We start from the raw sequence: 20666 nt of genomic DNA on the forward strand, positions 1-20666 counted from the left end.
TAAATATATATAGATAATAATATATATTTTCAGGATTTTCGGGATTCCCAAACTTAGAATGAGCAATCCCGAATCTCATACCAAATGATTCGAGATTGATTCCGGATTTTCAGAATCGGTTCGGGAATTTTCGGTTTGGGATCAGGATTTTTTCGATTCGGTTCGGGATTTTCAGGAATTTTTTCCAGCCCTAGTCATACCCCCAAATATCTCATCAATCTCTATCAAGCTTCCCTCAAAGGAAAGAATGTCGAGACTAATTTCATCAACCAGGCTGATCCAATGGATCTATATGATCCAGTGTTTGATTTATCAAGTCAAATAAACACAGCCCATTTAGATGTTTCAAACTTTGTTGCAGAAAGAGGAGAAGTATATCAATTCGAGTAAATCACTTTTTATGTTTAATGTACTCTTGTTCTGAACTTGTCTTTTAAAGCTTGTATTTGAATTCAATAAAAGTAACATTGCAATTTCCTTTTATTATGAATAAATTGTCTCGCAAAAATTACTCATAAAGCATGGATAAAAATTATGGTTGTCCTTAAAACAAGAAAGATGGTGAAGATATTTGTCTCGCAAATTGCGCAACCACGCATACAATACTTCGAATCAAAAATATTTCACAAGCATAATTCATGCAAAAGAAAAAGTAACAACATTATCTAGTCAATCAGATGTAATTGAAGTCTCTGAAAAGCCCTGGTCGTGTTACCAAATTGAACAATATTGTCCATACAAAATGCATTATACGCTACTCGGTCTACAAGAAATTTGTTGAGTTTTAAAGATATACGCTTGAATGGATACTACATTGAAACGAAAATGCTGATAATGTGGAATATATACGAATTATCTCCAGTGATACCCTTAAGTGTAAATTGGAAAAGTTGCATGGTTTATTGAGTGGATTGCATTATACATACATAAGGACAATTGAAGCACATAATATCATGGACCAGAAGTTTATTGATTCAAAAATTTACATGCTTTGGCATGACCATCCGAGTCATCTAGGATCCACCATGATACGTAGGATACCATATTGCTATATCAAATGATAATCCTTGCAAGGCTTGTTCTCAAGGAAAATTGGTAATAGACCATTACAATCAAAGATTGATCCTGATCCCCATCACTTTTGCAAATAATTCAAAGAGATATTTGTGGGGCCTATTCAACCACCTTGTATTTCGATATTTTATGGTTTTGGTTGATGCATATACGCGATGGTCACATGTCTGCCTCTTGTCTATTCAAAATATAACTTTTGTGAGACTTCTTGCTCAGATAATTAAATTATGAGCACAGTTCCCAGATCATCTTATTAAGACAATTTGACTTGATAATGCTGGTGAATTTATGTCTCTAACTTTTGATGATTATTGCATGACATTAGGCATTGATGTTGAACACCTTGTTCATCATGTGCATACTTACAATGGCTTAGCAGAAGCATTATCAAACAACTTCAACTAATAACTCCCGCTCAATTTATGAAAACAAAAATTTCAAGTATCTGTAGACATTGCCATCTTACATACTGGATCATTGGTTCGACTGAGACTTGTCAACAATCAATACTCCTCAGTACAACTTGTGTTTGGGCATCAACCAAACATCTCACATTTTTACAAGTTTTTAGTTATGCTATTTATGTGCCTATTGCATCACCACAATGTACTAAAATGGGACCTTAGCGCAGACTTGGCATTTATGTGGGTTTTGATTCACCATCTAGCATTAGATATTTGGAACCCTTGACGGGTGATATTTTTACCACTCATTAGCGGATTGTCACTTTGATAAGACAGTTCTCCTGCCATTAGGGGAGCAAACACCATTCCAGAAGAATGGAGAGAATTGATTTGTGATATATCCATCTTATCTCATTTTGATCCACGAAGCACTCAATGTGAAAATGAAATGAGAAGAATCGTTCAACTTCAAAGTACTGCCAATCAAATGTTAGATGTGTTTAATGATGCAACAAAAGTGACAAAATCACATGTACCAGCTGCAAATGCGCCTGCCAGAATGGATGTCCATGTTTGACATAATAAAGTGGAAGCAAATGATTCATTTGTTGCATGCCTGAAGTGTGGTAAACCCCAGGTTCAAAAGATTCAACTCCTCGAAAGAGAAAGATAAAGGCACATCTGAATCTAAATGAAATCATTCATGAAAAGGAAATGAATGACGAGTCGACAATTCATGATTCTATACTTCTAGAAAAGAAATTGTCCTTGATGAGAACATGTCCCTAAAGAGACAAAAGTACACGAAAGCAAAGAAATATCCATAAATTAAGCATGTACTAGTGAATTGTGGGATAAAAATGAAATGATCATCGACGATATATTCTCATTCACAATAGCCATTAAGATCATATTAAGTGATGATACTGAGCCCCGCTCTGTTGATGACTGCAAACAGAGACAAATTGGCCAAAGTGGAAAGATGCAATTCAGGCAGAATTAAATTCCTTAGAAAAACAAAGTGTTTTTAAACCAGTATTCCAAATCCCGCCTCACGTGAACTCAGTAGGTTACAAATGGGTGTTCACAAGAAATTGCAATGAGAGAAATGAGATCGTAAGATATAAAGCACGACTTGTCGCGTAAGGTTTTTCACAAAGCCTGGAATTGATCATGACAAGACATACTTTCCTGTAACAGATGCAATCCCGTTCCATTACTTAATAATGTTAGTATTTTAGAAAAAACTTGATATGAGACTTATAGATGTCATCACAAATATCTGTATAGATAATTGGATACTGACATCTATATGAAAGTGCCAAAAGGACTTAAGTTGCCTGAAATGAGTAACAAACGAAGAGGTATCCTCTCAATCAAATTAAGTTGATCATTATATGAGCTAAAACAATTTGGACGAATGTAGTATAATTGTCTCTGTGAGTATTTAATCAAGGAAAGATATACCAACAATCTCATTCGTCCTTGTGTGTTTATTAAGAAATCAAACTCTAGATTTGCTATAATGGCAGTTTATGTCGATAACATGAATTTAGTTGGAACTCTTGAAGTGCTAAACAAAACTACTGTATATTTGAAAATAAAATTTGAAATGAAAGACCTTGGGAAAATAAAATATGGTCTCGATATGCAGATCGAGCATTGTGCTAATCAAATTTTGGTCCATCAATCAGCTTACATTGAAAATGTCCTAAAGTCATTTGGTATGGATAAAGCTTATCCACACAGCACGTCAATGGTCGTTCGATATCTTGACATTAAGAAAGATCCATTTCTCCCAAAAGAAAATGATGGAAAAGTTCTTGGTCCAGAAGTACCATATCTGAGTGCAATAGGTGTTTTATTGTATTTAGCACAATGTACTAGACCAGATATAGCTTTTTAAGTCAACTTGTTAGCGAGATATAGTTTTACTCCAACAATATGACATTGGAAGGGAATCAAAGATGTTTTATGATACCTCTATGAGACAACAAACATGAGCCACCTCTACACCGAGAAACCTATAAATGCCATAATCTTGTTGGATATGCAGATGCTGGTTTTCTCTCCATCCGCATAAAGCCCGCTCACATACTAGATATATGTTCACTTAAATACAAAAATCTTATGGCGCTTAACGAAGTAAACATTAGCTGTTGCATCTTCCAATCACTTGAAAATACTTGCTTTCCATGAAGCCAGTTGTGAATGCTTTTGGTTAAGATCAATGATCCATTACATCCGGAATTCATGTGGCCTACCTTCAAAGACGGACATTTCAACTATCATTCATGAAGATAATGCAACATGTATTGCTCAAATAAAGGAAGGATTCATCAGAGGCGATAAGACTAAACACATATTTCCAAAGTTTTTCAATACACATGAGCTTCATAATGCTAAAGTTATTGAAGTCATACAAAACTGTTCCAACTACAATTTGGTAGATCTATTCACCAAATCTCTATCAAAGTGTACATTTTAGAAGCTAGTGCATGGTATCAGATTACGTTGCCTTATTAATTAGTTAGATTAAAGAATGCGGAATCAATGGGAGATACACATCAGGGGAAGCATCTATGATTCATACATGTTGTACTCTTTTTCCTTTGACTAGGATTTTTTTCACTAGGTTTTTCCTATCAAGGTTATAACGAGGCAACATAAGCATACTAAACACTACATCAATAATCCAAGAAAAATTGTACTCTTTTTCCTTTGCTACGATTTTTTTCCACTAGGTTTTTCCTAGCGAGGTTTTAATGAAATTGATGTTGGTATGTGAGCATCTAAGGGGAGTGTTGTGAAATATTGTGTAAATGACACACATATGATCTGGGACCATCTAATGAGGCAATTGATGTTGATATTTGAACATCTAAGGGAAGCAAAGCAAAATTGATTTGGAGACAACCATTGAAAATTTTAGATGAAAAGGTCATAAAGAGGTGATACTTTGCAACCCTTCTACTTTGATTTCTAGTAAAGGTTATCTCTCTCTCACTTTTTCCTATTTATAACAAGATCAACTTTATGCAATTAGTCATGTATCGTGGGAGAAATTTTCTGGTAACTAAAGACATTATGCAGAATCAGTGATGTGACTAAAATTGTATTATTAGTCTCTTTTGTTTGGAGAAAACGGAGGGAGCAATGGCAGATTCAGAAAATTACAATAGTACTAGGGAGACTAAATGTGTAAAAATTTTGTAAACTAAATGACATGAAAGTGAATGATTTGATTAATGTTTCAATTATTACTTAAGTATTGATTAACGTGCTTATTTTTTATTGGTGACAGATCATTTAGTTTGCAAATTTAGTCTACCTAGCATTAGCCAGAAAATTAACGTAAACAATTAAACAAATTATCAACTAAAAATGATTTAATAAGTAATAATACAAGGCTCAACAAAATAAATCACAAATTTAACATATATAACTGTGGTTTAGGAATTATAGAAATATAGTTCATGAGTCACGACCATAACCCATTAGACCATGTGCAACAGTGTAGGTCAAAACCTAAATTTTTAGTCTAGACAGTTTAGGTCTAACCCAGAAACAACGTTTCTCCTCCAGTGAGTTTAGCTTAAAATTTTAGGCCAAGATTATTAAAGAATTATTTTAGCCTATTCTTTTTCTTTTCAGTAACTTTTTTTTTTAAATTATTGTAAAACAATTTAACTTATATATATTTAAATTCCGATAAGAATGAAAGATCATAAACATGGAAAACCCTTCATGCGCATGTGAAATACATGAAACATGAAAGTCATGGAACACGTATGAATAACCTTTCTAACAATAGGAAACACTTGAAACACATCCACCCACCACCACCATCTTCCTCTATGTAAGAAGTGCTTGAAAATCAAACCTACACACACCATATTCTTCAATCATCCACCTTTCATATTATTTTTTTGCCCCCTCAAAATCAATCATCCCTCATCGATAGGTGATAGAATAAGGCAAAACATGGCAATGCAGATGTTACCACATGCGAATGTCTAGATGCTACCACATATAATACCCGAGTACATGAGACCTCTTAATAGGGTTCAACCTCCATCAGGCCATGACACACTCTAAACGGATTTGGTTGAGCATATATTGCACCGAGGAGGAGCACGTGCATGATTTCCGATGGAGTGTGGTTTTTCCTTGTAATAATATGCTCCAATCTTACAACAATTGCTTTAGCCCTATTGGTTTAAATAATTTTTTAGATGAATTTTGATGTATAAATTTTTTTTTTTGTTTTAGGCGTTGATTTTAGTTTAGGGCGGTTAGATAATTTTTTTACTATTAGATTTTATCATATTCGATCTCGATTGATGGATTTAATATATTTATAAACTAGATTTTTTTATTTTGTTTTTAAATTCTAGACCAATCACGTGGGCTGTTCGGCTGGAAAATAATTGTTAGGCTTTGACTTGGTGGTCGACAAAGTCGTCAGCGATGGGTTCCACCACCTACAGCTTTGTCGCGTGTTGTTTCATGAGGCCATCAGCGCCCTGCACTTTGATGGCACGTTTACTAATCCGTAATCAAATTGAAAGGAATTGAATTGAGGAGGAATTGAAATGAGGTGGAATCAGAATCAGATTCCTTTTGAAGTTGTTTACTAAAACTGTTTGGAATCGGAGTATCAATGACATTGAACTGTTTACTAATTCACATGAATCGGAATGAAAACTATTGTGATTACTAAAATACCCCTAGTTTAATTTATCTATTTTATATGCTAATTATTTTTAGTAAATATTTTATTCTTTCTTTTTTTTTTAAGAAGAGAGAACCATTTTATTTTTTAGTAAAACTTTTATTATCTAGAACCCACGGCTCACAATAATTAGTTTTACCTCACTTCCGCTCCACCACATCGAACTTTCCGGGAAAACCAAGGGGCCGAGAAAATCACAACAAAACCAAACCTCATGAGGGCTCCGAAGAGGCCGATCCACACCGTATGGACATGGGCGCGACGCCAGCCGTCCAAAGTTCAGGCCTTTCTGGCCGTCGTTTCGGGCATGGCGGCGCTGGTTCTGCTCTGATTCATCGTCCACGATCACGACAACCTCTTTGTTGCAGCTGAGGCTGTGCACTCGATTGGAATCTCCGTTCTTATCTACAAGCTCATGAAGGAAAAGACTTGTGCTGGTAAAGTTTCGAGCTTTTTAAGGTGTTTTTTGTTTTGTTTGAATTGGTGCAAAATTTGTGATTTTAGGGATTGTTGATGCGAATGATTTTTTTTTTGTTGATTCGATTTTAGTACTTGCTTTTCTGTTGTGGGGAATCCTGTATTTTCCTATATTAGGATGACTGGAATTGTGCATGCAAAGTTTCCTGAAATGGGTTTGTTTGGTTTATGAGAAAATTTTCTATTATTATCAATGGTGGCAACTGGGTTCAGATTTTCTGAAGATTTGATTTTTGCTTTGGGTATGCTTGCCATTTTTGGGTTGATTTTGCTGTGCCGAATCCTATGGAGAAGAACGTGGAGGATTTTGAGGTGGAGCGAGAGAAGGCGACGGAGGAACAGAGAGTTGCCGGAGAGGATGGCGGAGGACAACGAGAAGATGGAGAGGATGGGAGAGGACAAAGAGAAGATGGAAATGAGTACTGAAGGTGCAGGGCATTTTGGGAAGGAAAATTTGATTCCGGATGGAGCCTTCTCCCCGGAATCCAAATACTACCTTCTTCTAGGTAATCCAATTCCAACAATATCAGGAGATGAATTCCTGATTTTACGTGGGGCCCGCAGAACTGTTCATTCAGCTTAAGTTGGTAAACAGAGGAATAATCCGTAATCAGAATCGGATTCCTTATTCCCATTCCGATTACTGGTTAGTAAACATGCTATGAGAGAACAGCAATGCGTCTATGTGCATGAGCAATCCACCACTTGTGAAGCACAATAAATTTGTGTTTGGAATTGTTTATTGTGTGTAGTTCAAATTCATTAGCGGCATCATAATCATACTCGTCTTCCATAATCATGTTGTGAAGAATGATGCACGTCATCATGATGGATCGAAGCGCCTATTCATCAAACAATTTTGTAGTCCCCCTAAGAATTGCCCAACGAGCTTGGAAGATACCAAAATACCGCTCCAAATCCTTCCTACACCCCAGTCTATACTTTCAATCATGTCAGGAAAACCTCGCATCTCACTTTTCTTCAGAAGCCTTTGTGAGTCAGTTGTCGTGGGTTGCCGAAGGTACTCATTGGTGTAGCTAAGTAGGATTGTGGAGCAAAACGTCATCAGGGACTCTAGGAAGGTTGATTTCCCATCCTCACTATCTCATCCACTTGGTATGCAGATCCTACAATCATCTGCAAGGCATTGATAATTTTTTGCTCAAGAAGGAGATCCCTAACATTAAAAGCATCCTTATTTTGCACATAGTATGGATCATGGTTGCAACTACCAATCATGATTTTGTTGAACAAATGTGGTTGCATTCTAGAACGGCGTCTAAAATGCACATCAATATAGACTATGTTCCAAGAGATCCTTACCTCATTGATACTTTTATTTATTTATTTATTTTATTGAGGTTCAATGAACAACTGGGTTTGGAGATTACCACCACAGCTTACACGACACGGGTATGTGCAGCTTTCTCCCTTCTTGCTTCATCATATGTCATTCTATGCTCTTGATTCTCTCGCTCTTCTATTTCGAATAACTCATTTTCTTGATCTTAGAACAATTCATTCTTTCCTTTTGATTTCTAACAATCTCCTTGAATAAGACATTGTAAGAACTCAAGATTTTTACACTATGAAGAAGGATTCAGAGAAAGACTTTGAATTTGGTGTGTGAGTTTTAGGTTGGATGAGGTTGCAGATAATACCACGTGACGCGCGGTGATTGATTGAAAATCTTATCGAAAATCTGTTCACAAGGATTCTGAACAGATAGTGACATGTGGTGCAACAAGATTGGTTAACAATCTTATCAAAAATTTGTCCACGCAATTCTTACAAAATCATTACACATGGAGCCACATGATTAGTTAAAAATCTTATCGAAAATTTATCTACAAAAATTGCAATTTCAAATAATGACATGTGCGTAACGTGATTGATTAAAAATCACATCCGAAATTAAACATAAAATTATCGTTTTATTATTTTTTAAAATAATATTTAATACCAACTGCGTGGCAATTCATTCACGAACGGAAATGCACTCAATCAATTACTATTCACTAAGGCAATAATTGCATTAGTTCTCCTTCCCTTCCTCCCTTTCTTCTCCGATAAATTCCATTTTTATATCCTAGTGTCTTACGGCTTCGACCTCAAGAAAGGTCACAAAGCAAAATAAAACCTCACTCGGTACGAATCCATTCTCAAACTACACAGACCGTCCATAATTATTATTAAAGTCAATCAAATACTGGTGATAATATATATATATATATATATATATATATATATATATATATATATATATGTATGAGCCCTCCTAGACCGCCTAGACCTGTCTAGGTCGCGAATCTCATTTAGACAAAATATCGATAACTTTCATTTTACATTTTATTTTTTTCAATAAAACGTAAGAGACTTATTGAATACTTGGATGAACACTCATTATTTATTTGTTCCTATGGTTTCAATATATTCTAATATTTTATGACCTATAATCCTTTTATTTTGCAATTTATGTATCCCAATACAATTATATATATATATATATATATATATTAAGTATAAATGGACACTTAATTACATGATATGTTATAAATTTACTTAAATCCACCTAGTCTGCCTAGGCTGGGCCCCAATTTGCCGCCAACTAGTGCCTAATGTCTTTTAGAACCTTGATATATACAATTATACAGTTTATATAGATATTGAACTGAACTATTAACTAAATCACAATATGTATGTTTAAATGAAGTTTATAAACAGAATCACAACATATATTACTAACTTGTTTATTTGAAGACAGAGAATTGTAGTAGCAATCTGCTAAGTGGTAGACAACTGGGATTTAGGTAGGCAATGCCAGTCCATTTCTTTGATTCTGTTCATTGTGGGACCTCCTATCGCCTTTGTTCTCCCTTAGAAGTTACATTCCGAGCAAGCAGGCGTAGCTCAGAAATGATAAGCAAGATAGCCCACAAGCCTTTGGCCCTCAACTTCGAGTGTACATCTCTGTTTACCATTTGGTGGGAGGTCAAGTGGTAAAAAAAGTATCATAAAGACCTTAGAGAAGCCCATGATAAGCTCTTCGGGCTGGTCTTTTTCAAATCCCTTCCTAAGGAAAAAGAGTTTGAAAGCTAGAAAGATGACATCAGAAAATCAACTTCTACTCATAGGTAACCTATGTTGCTGCCTCTTTCCTATACTTAGCTAATTCTTGTTGTTTTCCAAAACAGGCTACCAATGCAGAAGGGACTTCTTAAACCAAGCCTTATTCATCTCCAGCCCGACCTGTGCATCTTTCTCAAGGGTAAAACTCTCTCTCTCACCACTTGTTAATTTTGTATTTCTAAGCTTTAAATGCTTATTTTAATTCTGCTATTTTCCAAGTAAGATGAGGCACCTCCGCACCTCAAGTCGAGCAAGAATCAAATCTTTCTTCCTCTTCTATTCCTCTAGCAATGGTGGTGACACCCACTTCCTAGTTTAATCCAATAACTAGATAAATGCTCCACTTTGTAGAGGATGACAGTGCCTCCGTAGGTCTTCCTTCTTCTACCCTTTTCTAGCTTTTCTTCATATTCCTTCATTTTGAACTTATGCTCTGCCTGTTGTCTTTGCCAGTCTTCCCCCTTGCCTGAGACTACTACTCCACCACTTTCAGCCGCTAAGGAGCCTATAATCCCTGAGATACTAGTTGTCTCAGTTATGACTAGTCCCAAGGTTTCTCAAGTACCTTCTCGGGCAAGCCAACCAACTTCCTTCAAAACAACTGCAATAACAGATCATCCTATCAAGGTACAAGGCCTTTCTTAGGTATAAACATGCTTTCAATCTTATCCCTTCTTATTTAGGTCCAGGTTGCCTTACTAACTTGCTTTCTTTGGTTTTAACAGGTTTTTGGTGAGGGTTTGGGCATGCCTCCTTAGCCTACAAGGAGTAGGATAGCCTTTCCTTAACCTCCAAGGGCTTTTGGAGTCATAATGATCCTCATCCTTTAGCCTAGAAAGGCTGCTACTACTACTGAGTCATCCCCTTCTATCTTTGTTAAAGCTGCTACTACTGCTGCTGCATCTGGTGGTGCTAGGGTGATGCCTCCCCCTTTAGCCTCTCTTCCTGCCACGTCCTCCTTGCCCGAACTAGTCAAAGAGTTCAGGCAAATTAGGATAAAATTGAGATCTCCAAGATGCCCATTCGAGCCTCAACATCTTCAAGATCAGTGCCAGATCTTTAGAGAATGGATGCAGAGGGACTTCACTACCTCCTTCAACCTCTAAGCTTTGCAAGATACTAAGAGGGCTTTCACCGACATATACTAGGCCCAATGGATAACGAAGTTGCAATATCAACATCTCAGGGCATAAAGGCAAACAAACAAGTTAAAGTGCTACAAGGAGAAGCACATTAGGACCTTCATTTCTCTACAGCAGCTAGTGGAAAAGGGCTCGGCCACGAAGGACCGAATAATGGTGATGGCTGTTAAGATCTAAAAGCTAAAGGAATAATTTTCTACTTTGAAGGCTGATCAGATGACTCTTTCAAGCAAGCTATACCAGAAAATTAAAGAAGTGAAGAAAGTTAACCATGAAGTGGAGGAGTCTGAGGCTCAGCTAGCCAATAGTAACACAACCTTAGAAAAGCCAGGTTGTATTTTTACCATTGTGCAAACTTATCATTCTAGGATAGCTACCTTGGCCAAAGATGTAAACCTGGTAGGCTAGGGTCTTTGTACTTCTCTAATTATTTGAATTGAAAAGACCGCTTTTTGCTTTACTACTTTACTTGCTTATTTACAATTTTCTAATAGCAATAACTGCCTTAAACACACAACAAGGGCCTTTACTTAGACTTCACTAATATAACAGTCTTGAATATCCCACAGAGTTGGGTGGTACTTCTTTAGGAACTTAGCATTGATTGGATGTTTCTGTAAGTCTCTCTCTAAATCTGCCAAGTAATACCCTCCTCTGTCTAATACTATAGTAATTGGAAAAACGCGTTCTCAAATGGCACTCCATTTCTCAAAACCTCTAACTTGAGCTCCCAAGGGCAAAACTGTTTTCCATACCAATTTTTCTTCTTTCCCTTTTTGGATTTTGTTTAGAGCTTCAATTCGGGTAACATCTATATCCTCAATGCCTTGACATATGGCATGACTGAACTCATCACTATGTAGGCCAAATTGGTTCTGAAGCCACACAGAACTCACATTGATTTTCATAGGGAGCACTGCATCTTGCCCGAATGTCAATGCATAAGGAATGGTCCTAGTCCTTGCTCTTTTTAAGGCTCTATTAGCCTAAAAAGTATCTCCCAACATCTTATGCCATATTTTTGGGCTATCTGCCACAATTTTTTTTTTTTATGATATTCACTAATATCTTGTTATTAGCTTCTACTTGACCATTAGATTGGGATAATAAGGGCTAGACTAGATCATCTTTATCTTGAATTTAGCTGCAAACTCCTCCACTTCTTTTGAGATAAATGATGGCCCTCTGTCTGTAACAATTGTTTCAGGCACCCCATATCTATGTAGGATTTTGGTTTCAATAAACTTCTTCACAGTAGTTGAATTATTAGTCCTCACAGCTGAAGCCTCAACCTACTTAGTAAAGTAATTAGTTGCAACAATTATGAAAATGTGTGATTTGCCGGAAGCTGGGTTTATTTGCCTGATAAAGTCCATTGCACACCTTTTGAAAGGCCATGACTTTACTATTGGATTTAAGGGCACTGATGGTGTGTGCTGGAAAGGTACATGTCTTTGGCATTCTTCACATCCTCTAGCATAAGCTTTACAATCTTTCTCTATGTCGGGCCAAAAGTAGCCACATCTTTTTAGCAACCATCTCATATTTGTCCCTACTTGGTGTGCTCCACAAATGCCTTAATGTACCTTAGCCATCACCCTTATTGGCTCTTCCAAACCCAATCATTTTAACAAAAGTCCAACTGGAGTCTTCCTTAGCAAAGTTTTATCCTATATAACAAACTTAGTTATCTGTCGTCTAATCTTCTTGTTGGTAGGAAAAGAAAGGCCTCTTAAGTACTGAATGATAGATGATCTTCAGTCCTTTACCTTGGGTTGTTTAGTCATTATATCCATACCAAATCCTCTCTCAAATATAGAAGGAAGATTTCTCAAGCCTTCTTTCTTGAACCTGTGCTCCAGAAGCCTTCTGTGACATTTCATTGGTAATCAAATTTGCTTCTCTGGGGATATGGTTGATTGTTACTTCATTACCCTAATACTCTAATAACTGAGTAGCTGCCAAGTAATACCCTGCCATGGTGATATTTCTGCACTTGTACTATCCATTTAATTGATTAACCACCAGCTCTGAATCACCATATACTTCTACATCAGTTGCCCTCAACTCTATTAAAATCTCTAAACCTATAATCAATGCTTCATACTCTGCTTATTGTTAGTAGTATCTAAGGGTGCAACACTAGTATCTTTGTAATCCTGGAGAAATGAATAACAATGCTGGATTCCCTTTGGATCAATGATGACAATTCCAACTCCTGCATAATGCTATGTGTAAGATCCACTGATGTCACATCCCAGTCTCAATTCCGCCATAGCACGATATTGTCCGCTTTGGGCTTAGCATTCCCTCACGGTTTTGTTTCTAGGAACTCAGATGAGAACTTCTCAATGGGTCACCCATCCTCGGTTGCTCTCGCCCGAACTCGCTTAATTTCGGAGTTCTGATGGAATCCAAAGCTAGTAAGTTCCCAAAAGGCCCGTGCTATAAGGACGGGAGCATGTACATATAAAGCACATCACCCCCTCTCCATTGGTCTATGTGGGATCTTACAATCCACCCCCATAGGGGCTCGATGTCATCGTCGGCACACTCGCACCAAACGGCAGAGTGGCTCTGATACCATTATATCGCATCCCAGTCTCGACTCCACTATAACACAATATTATCCGCTTTGGGCTTACCATTCCCTCATGGTTTTGTTTCTAAGAACTTAGATGAGAACTTCCCAATAGGTTACCCATCCTAGGATTGTTTTCGCCCGAACTCACTTAACTTCAGAGTTTCAATGGAATCCAAAGCTAGTGAGTTCCCAAAAGGCCTCGTGCTATAAGAAGGGGAGCATGTGCATATAAGGCACATCATCCCTCTCTGTTGGTCTATGTGGGATCTTATAATCAAAATATAACCACTAAAGGGTGATCTATATGCTAGTTACCCTTTTTACTTCTTGTTGGATTCATTCCTCCTTGCCCGAATGAGCATTGCTAGGTGGGATCCTAAGGCTAACTACTTCTAGAGTTCTAGGGATGTTGATAAGTTCATCCTTGGATTCTTAGTGCTCGGCCAGGAAGTCTGCAATTACTTATCCTTTTATTGCCTTCTAAGGCACATACTGAAAACTGAACTTTGATAGTGCTAGGATCCATTTCCCAATTCTTCTAGTCAGCATTGGCTTGGACAACATGTACTTGATCACATCGGTTTTGGAAATTATATAAATATGGCAAGGCAACATGTAATGCCTTAGCCTACAGGTAGTGAAGTACAAAGCTAAGCATCGCTTCTCAACTGGGGTATATCTTGTTTCTACCCCAATGAGAGTTCTACTGAGGTAATATATTGCTTGCTCCTTTCCCCCTTCATTATTCTAAGCCAATAAACTCCCTATTGATTTCTCGGATGCAGAAATGTAGAGTTTAAAATGTTTTCCCCTCTAGGAAGGCATAAGCATTGATGGATAGGCTAAACATGTCTTTACTTTGTCAAAGGCTTCTTGAGGTTGAGGGCCCTACTCAAACTTATCTTGATTCTTTAACCTCAACAAAGGAGTCAATGGTTGGATCTTGCCCTCCAAATTAGTAATAAATCTTCTCAAAACGCTGATCTTCCTTAGCAACCTCTACAAGTGGACTTTGTTGGTGGGGGAAAGTGACTCTAGTATTGCCCTAGCCTTATTCTAGAATTCATCTTCAACTTGTAGGCTCTCATTCTCAGCAAAGCTTGCCTAAGATCTTCCAAGTGTTGATCTTCAGATCTAGAGTTCACCATGATGTCATCAATGTATACCTCCATGCTATGTCCGATCAAATCATGACAAATAGCATTCATTTCCCTTTGATAAGTGGCACCAAAAATTTTCAGCCCAAAGGGCATGACAACATATTCATAAGCTCATATGTGTCATGGGCATCTAAATGTTGTCTTATTTATGTCTTCTTTAGCCATTTTTATCTGATTATATCTAACATTCCCATCCATAAAAGATAAAACTTTATGTTTTGCAACTACATCAATAGATAGGTCAACCATAAGGATAAGGTATTCATCATTCAGAGTTGCTCCGTGAATGTTTCTATAGTCAACACAATATCAAATGACATTAGTTACAACTTTTAATACAGGTATAATGTTGGCCAACCACTCTACATACTTTATAGGTCTAATAAAGCATGTCTTTACCAGCCACTATATTTCTTCTTTGACTTTTTCTTCTATTTCTTTTGACATCCTCCTCGGCGCTTGCTTTACAGGTTTGTACCCCTCTTTAATAGGCATCCTATGCTCTACTAAGTTAGAGTGTAATCCAGGCATTTCTATGTAGTGCCATGCAAAACAGTCCTTGAACTCATGCAAAAGATCAACTATCTTTGCCCAATCTTCAACTTCCAACAGGCCACTAAGTTATATTAGCCTTGGATCCTTCTCAATTCCAAAATTAATGGTTTCTAAGGGGTCTTGTACCTTGGGTGCTGACTTATTAGGCTCTGTACATAAAAGTTCTATTGGCTTTAGAGTCTCGAACTTACCTTCTAGGCAATCCAAGTCATATATACATTTTGCCATGTGGATGGTTGTTTTTACTTCTTCTTCCAAAATCTCCTTTCCTTGGTCATCTTTGGTGCCTGAAGTTCCTTCTCCCCACTCTACTATTTCTTTGGATGAGCTCTTTTTAATCTCTTTTCGTTCTTTCCCATAATCTAGCAGTCTCTTAATTAAGGACCTGACTACTATTATTTGGTCATTTCTCTTCTGGTCTGTCACCATTCATGTTGGCTGGCAGGGACACTGTGAGGCCTGTCTCATTCCTCCTAAGTAAGAGAAAGTTCTTATTCTAAAAGATTTTAGGTCATCACTTTGGTAGGGCATCCATTTTGATCAACACCTAGTTATTGCAAGATCCTAACATTAGGATTGTAAAAATTGGCTTCTGCAACATTAGCTGTGGGGAGAAATGGCCATGACTCGGCCTCAACTATTTTCCAAAATCCTTGTTCATCCATGGTGGTCTTATGATAGACAGCAACTTGTTGATGTAAGGTAAATGGCACAGACAAACTTTGATAGATCCAATCCCTTCCCAATAACGCCCCATAAGTAGAGTTGTTGTCCACTATAAAGAATGCCAACATAATCTTCCTGAATCCTAAGTCTACTTCTAAAGACAATATCCCATGAGTTTTGGTGATGGCTCATGAAAAGCTAGATACTGTGAGATCAGTAGGAATAAGGTTTTCTTCACTTCTGCAAAGTTTCTTTATCTATTTGAGTGGGAGCACATTAGCTGCTGCCCCTCATCTATCAGCACCTTTTTGAAAAGAACTTCTTCAAAATGAGCTGTCATATACATAGGCTTCAGATGGTTTGCTAAGGCTAGACTTGGCCTTTTGAACACCATCTTGTTAGAATAAACTCTCTCAGACTCCTTTCATATAGGATCAAGCAAGTCTACCAGGCTTGACTCCACCTTACTCGCTTCTTCAATGTTTACCAATGCCATCATTGGCTATTGTGCTAAGTAATCATCTTCCATTATTGCTGGTTGGTTTAGTTCTGCCTAAAACATAGATGATAAGACATAGGTCATGTTGACATGAAAGTTGCTAGGTCCAGATGTTCTTTCCTTCTTCTTTCCAATCTGGCACAAAAATTAGTCCATCCATGATTAGGTATCTTTGGTTAACATCAATTCGGGCATTTCTTCTTCTTCTATTGTTTTGAAATCAGACAGCTGCCTTGGAGTTCCAAAGAGAATATTCACCTTTGGTGGAGGAGGTATCCCCATTTTAGAATAAATGGTTCCAAAGTAAATAGGCTCTAGATTCCATCTAGGTGTGGGCACAATCACCATGTTTTCTTGGGCTCGTCTTAATATTCTATGCTTCTCTGGATGAGGGTTTTGAGGAACATGGTCCCTTACGCCTTCAACCTTGCTATTAGCCCTCTCTAGTTCTTTTTTACTTGTCCAACTGAGTTGTGTTTCTCTCCCTTAGGTAAACCTCTCAAACTTAACATTTTCACAAAACCTTTGAAATAATAGGTAGTTATAGTGAGTTCATATAAGCTTTGTGTTTCCTCTGAACCCTTCTTATCATGAATGCCCCCATCTCTTTGACAAGTCTTCCATCTTTGACCACTACATACCACTTTCAGCCTAGTTGGGCTGAATTCACCTTTGTTACTGGTGGTATCGGGTTCATGGTTCTTTCTCGCCTTTCTTGTCTCATGCTGCTATAATTGGTTAGTTTGAGAGCCATAACATCCACCTAGCGTGGCAACCTCGCCTCTTTATCTTCTATTTCTTTAGAAGCTTCAAATTTTCTAAACACTTCAGACAGACCTTTAAGCTTTAAATCTTATCCCAATCTCTGTAACACATTTTTAGTGGTCTCTTTGTTTATCTCAACAGCCGACAAACACTCTTACGAGTGTCTTGTTCATCCATCTCTTTCATTCTGACCAACTCTTAGTCAATGATGGCACCTGATGCTGGTACCTCAAGTTCACACTTACACCGACATTTGCTACACATAACTACTCATTTGACAACAGCTACTTGGGGCCTGTTAGGCAACCTTCTGACCCCTTCTGTAAGCCTGCCTTCTTGCATTCTTTCTTTTCTTTCTTCCAAGGTAACTTTTCTTTTCCCCCTTTTAACCCAATTAAGATTTATCATGTTGATTAGGGCTTCAGGGAATGGATCTGTGTCAACCATCATGTTGGTTTGGGGTTTCTCCAGCAACAATTTCCTTTTGACTATCAAGTATTCGATCCAATCTCTGAATTGCACATAATTAGCAGTAGAGTGGTTGAAGGTGTAGTGGAGCTTGCAATACTTCTTCCCTCTAAGTTCGTCAGATTTAGGCATATTCTTAGTACTATCAGGCAAGATAACTCGAGCCCTCACCAGTTCTTCATAGATGTCTGCAGCCTTAGTTAAATCAAAGGAATATGACTAATACTTTGGAGGCTTCATGGGCACAAAGCCTCCATCATTCATTACGATCTTTTGGTCTTTGATAGGTTGAACAAATCCCTTCACCATTAAAGGTTTGAAATGAGCGGTCATCTCTGCAGCACATAATTCTATCTCTTCTCCCAGGTTGTCATCATTCTCCCCCACCTCTAGGCCTTTAAACTCTAGCTAATGTATTGGCGCCTTGCTTCTATAAAAATGGGGTACTTTAGATGTATGCTTCACTTGCTGTTCTTCTGCCAACAACTTTTCATAATTGGTGGCCGCAATCACCAGTCATGAAGCTCTTTAAATTGAACATCATAGAACTTCTTCCTCAGGGGTAGCCTCAGAGCCTTCTGAGCAATAGTTTTGAGTTGAGCATGGTTGACTAGGAACTGTCATCTCATCCTAGTTTTCCTAAACATCATCATAAAATCCCCTATAAATTCATGTTCATATTGCTTCATTTCTACCAAATCATTAATCGTCATTTCTGGTTCCACCCTATAGAACTACTCATGAAAGGTCATCTTTATTTGTCCCCAGTTGGCAATGGAATTAGGAGGTAACATAGAGTACCATCGGCCAAGCCTCTTAAAGAGTTTACAAATTGTCTCAAATTGTAGTTGGGGTTGTCCTCAAATGCCACACAATGATTTGAAGACTTGAAAATGTGATCCCTGGAAGACACATTACAGTCTTCCTCATTGGAATTTAGAAACACAGGCATCTTGAAATGTTTCTGATATGTTATCCTAAACATTGGGCAGGTTTGTGGCTGAGTATTTTGTACTACCATCATTCTCAATTCTGTCAATTCATTCCTGAGTTGTTGGTTAACCATATTATTATGTGGGGAATAAGCATTCCCTTACTTCGGGCTATGATCGATGCTCGAATGAGTTTTCTTCTACAAATCTGGCTGTCACCATCTAGCTTTTTCTCCTTTATTAGCTAATGGTGGTGGCCTATATGGAAAAAGCTTGCCCTCAGCTGTAGGTAAGCCTTTTCTGCTTGCTTCTCCCATCGAGTTAGATGCACCAACCTTCATCCCTTCTTACCTGACCTGCCTTCTAACTCTTCATCTTGAAACTCTTCATCTTCTTGCCGACTGGATTTAGCCTTTTCTTTCTTTTTCCCTTTGTCCTTCTTTTCCTTAAGTAAGGGGAATAAAGGAATTATTGGTTCCTTTTCTGTGCTTGCTTGGATGATAGTTTTTCTTGGTATAGCCATCTTTCATTGTGGAGTACTCTAACTCCAATTTTCTTTGTAAAGTTCCTATTCAGGAAAGTCTGCTAACTTCTCCTTTGGTCTCCAGAGAGATTTTCTCCATACTTCTTAATACTTGCACCATGGTGGCTTGTAAATCTTCATTAATTACTTTTCTACCCAACTTCTCAGAACAGGTCGGGCTCTCTAAGATTGCGGGGCTGCGTAGTGAAGGAAAGTCCTATGGGTGATCTGTTGTGCTTGCTTATGTTGGACAGAGAGGTTGCCCAAATTCCACCTTCCACTAGAACATTCAATCCTTCTTTTGCCTTGGCATGCAATATCACAAAAAGGGTCTTACCGGGTGTGCCAAAACTATGGTCGAGCTGGATCCGTCCCTTGTCCCTCGCACAGCTATCCGGGGTTCTTACATGTCTTGCAAGGTCGCTTCTTGGGGTGCTACAATATGAGTTTATTGTTAGTTTGAATGGTACCTTTGTGGGACCTTTGTTAGGCCTTGAGTCTCACAATCAAAGCTCACGTGGAATCTGAGTGTGCCACTGTTATCTTTGTATAACAGACTGTTGTTTTCTAGTTATGAACTGGGTTGATTACTTGCTCCACGAGTTACTTAAACTTATTGATTATCAATGGATTGTTACAGATGGGTTAAGTATGTATAAAGTTTTTTTCTTGCCTTGTAAAGAAGGACTTTTACTCATGATATTGTATGTCCAAATAAAAGGAGTTCAGGGCTCTTTTAACCATTTCTTTGATTATATAGTTAACACTAAAAAGGCAAGGTTAATTAATTTAGCCAAGTTAATCATAACTTTGAATGAAAGGTAGTTGAAAATGGTTTGAAACACAATAGAAAATGCATTAAACAACAGATCTATTTATGTAAGCATGAACAAAAAAGACTTGGGGAAGATTATAACTTTGTCGGGCAAGGTTTGCAGCCACTTCTCTTTGTGTTTTACAAAGGCTGTAATCTTTGGAGAATGAAAAGTAAAATAGGTTTACTAAAAGGATTCGATACTACAATACTGGGAAAAGTAGCAGAGCTTCTAAAACTTGACAAATGATGGCTTTTCTATGGTGAATCTACGACTAAAAGAATAGAGTCTGGACAAACTAAAGCCTTCTGGTTTCTTGCTTGTCTAAGAGCAAAGTGGGATGTCTTTTGATTGATTGGCTGAGTGTCCTTGTCTTTGGCGTGCCTTGCTGCTTTTATAGACCTTCTAGCCCAACTGTCCAAGCTTTGCCTTGTGGGGATGTCTTCCTGAACGTGGTGAGTCACCACTTATTTACCCATCCATGCCATTGAAAAGTACTTTTTGCTGAGGATGAGCTGCCCTCTATCGCCCATAACTTATACTTTAGGCTTACTGCCTATTCCTTAGCAGAAATGGTTTTTAATTCTTCTTGGGATGTTGGCATTGTCTGAGCCCAATCTCTTCCTTGCTTTTTGTGTTCTTGGGCCTTCATCCTCACTAAGCCCAATATTAAATACCCACCCAAACACTACCAACACATGGTATGATTTTTTGTTGATGTAGAATTCCAGCCGCCCT

General features: G+C 37.8%; 1 protein-coding gene across 6 annotated transcripts; it reads left to right on the forward strand.

The window, feature by feature from the left end:
* The first annotated feature begins 6347 nt into the window (after positions 1 to 6347).
* Positions 6348 to 19732, forward strand: LOC126610017 (uncharacterized). 6 transcript variants are annotated; one of them, XR_007618345.1, is made up of 4 exons: positions 6348 to 6650; positions 9885 to 9958; positions 10273 to 10464; positions 10545 to 11421. XR_007618345.1 is itself a non-coding variant. In XM_050277984.1 (3 exons), the coding sequence occupies exons 1-3, from the start codon at positions 6629 to 6631 to the stop codon at positions 19639 to 19641; spliced, it is 456 nt and encodes a 151-aa protein (XP_050133941.1). In that variant the 5' UTR covers positions 6348 to 6628; the 3' UTR covers positions 19642 to 19732. The 6 variants fall into 6 exon arrangements, 1 of the variants encoding a protein (XP_050133941.1); XM_050277984.1 differs by lacking the exons at positions 10273 to 10464; positions 10545 to 11421 and adding an exon at positions 19282 to 19732; XR_007618346.1 differs by lacking the exon at positions 10273 to 10464 and having other exon boundaries at positions 6350 to 6650.
* The last annotated feature ends 934 nt before the right edge of the window (positions 19733 to 20666 follow it).

This window comes from Malus sylvestris, chromosome 17, assembly GCF_916048215.2.
Source record: "Malus sylvestris chromosome 17, drMalSylv7.2, whole genome shotgun sequence".
In the NCBI taxonomy this organism is placed as follows: Eukaryota; Viridiplantae; Streptophyta; class Magnoliopsida; order Rosales; family Rosaceae; genus Malus; species Malus sylvestris.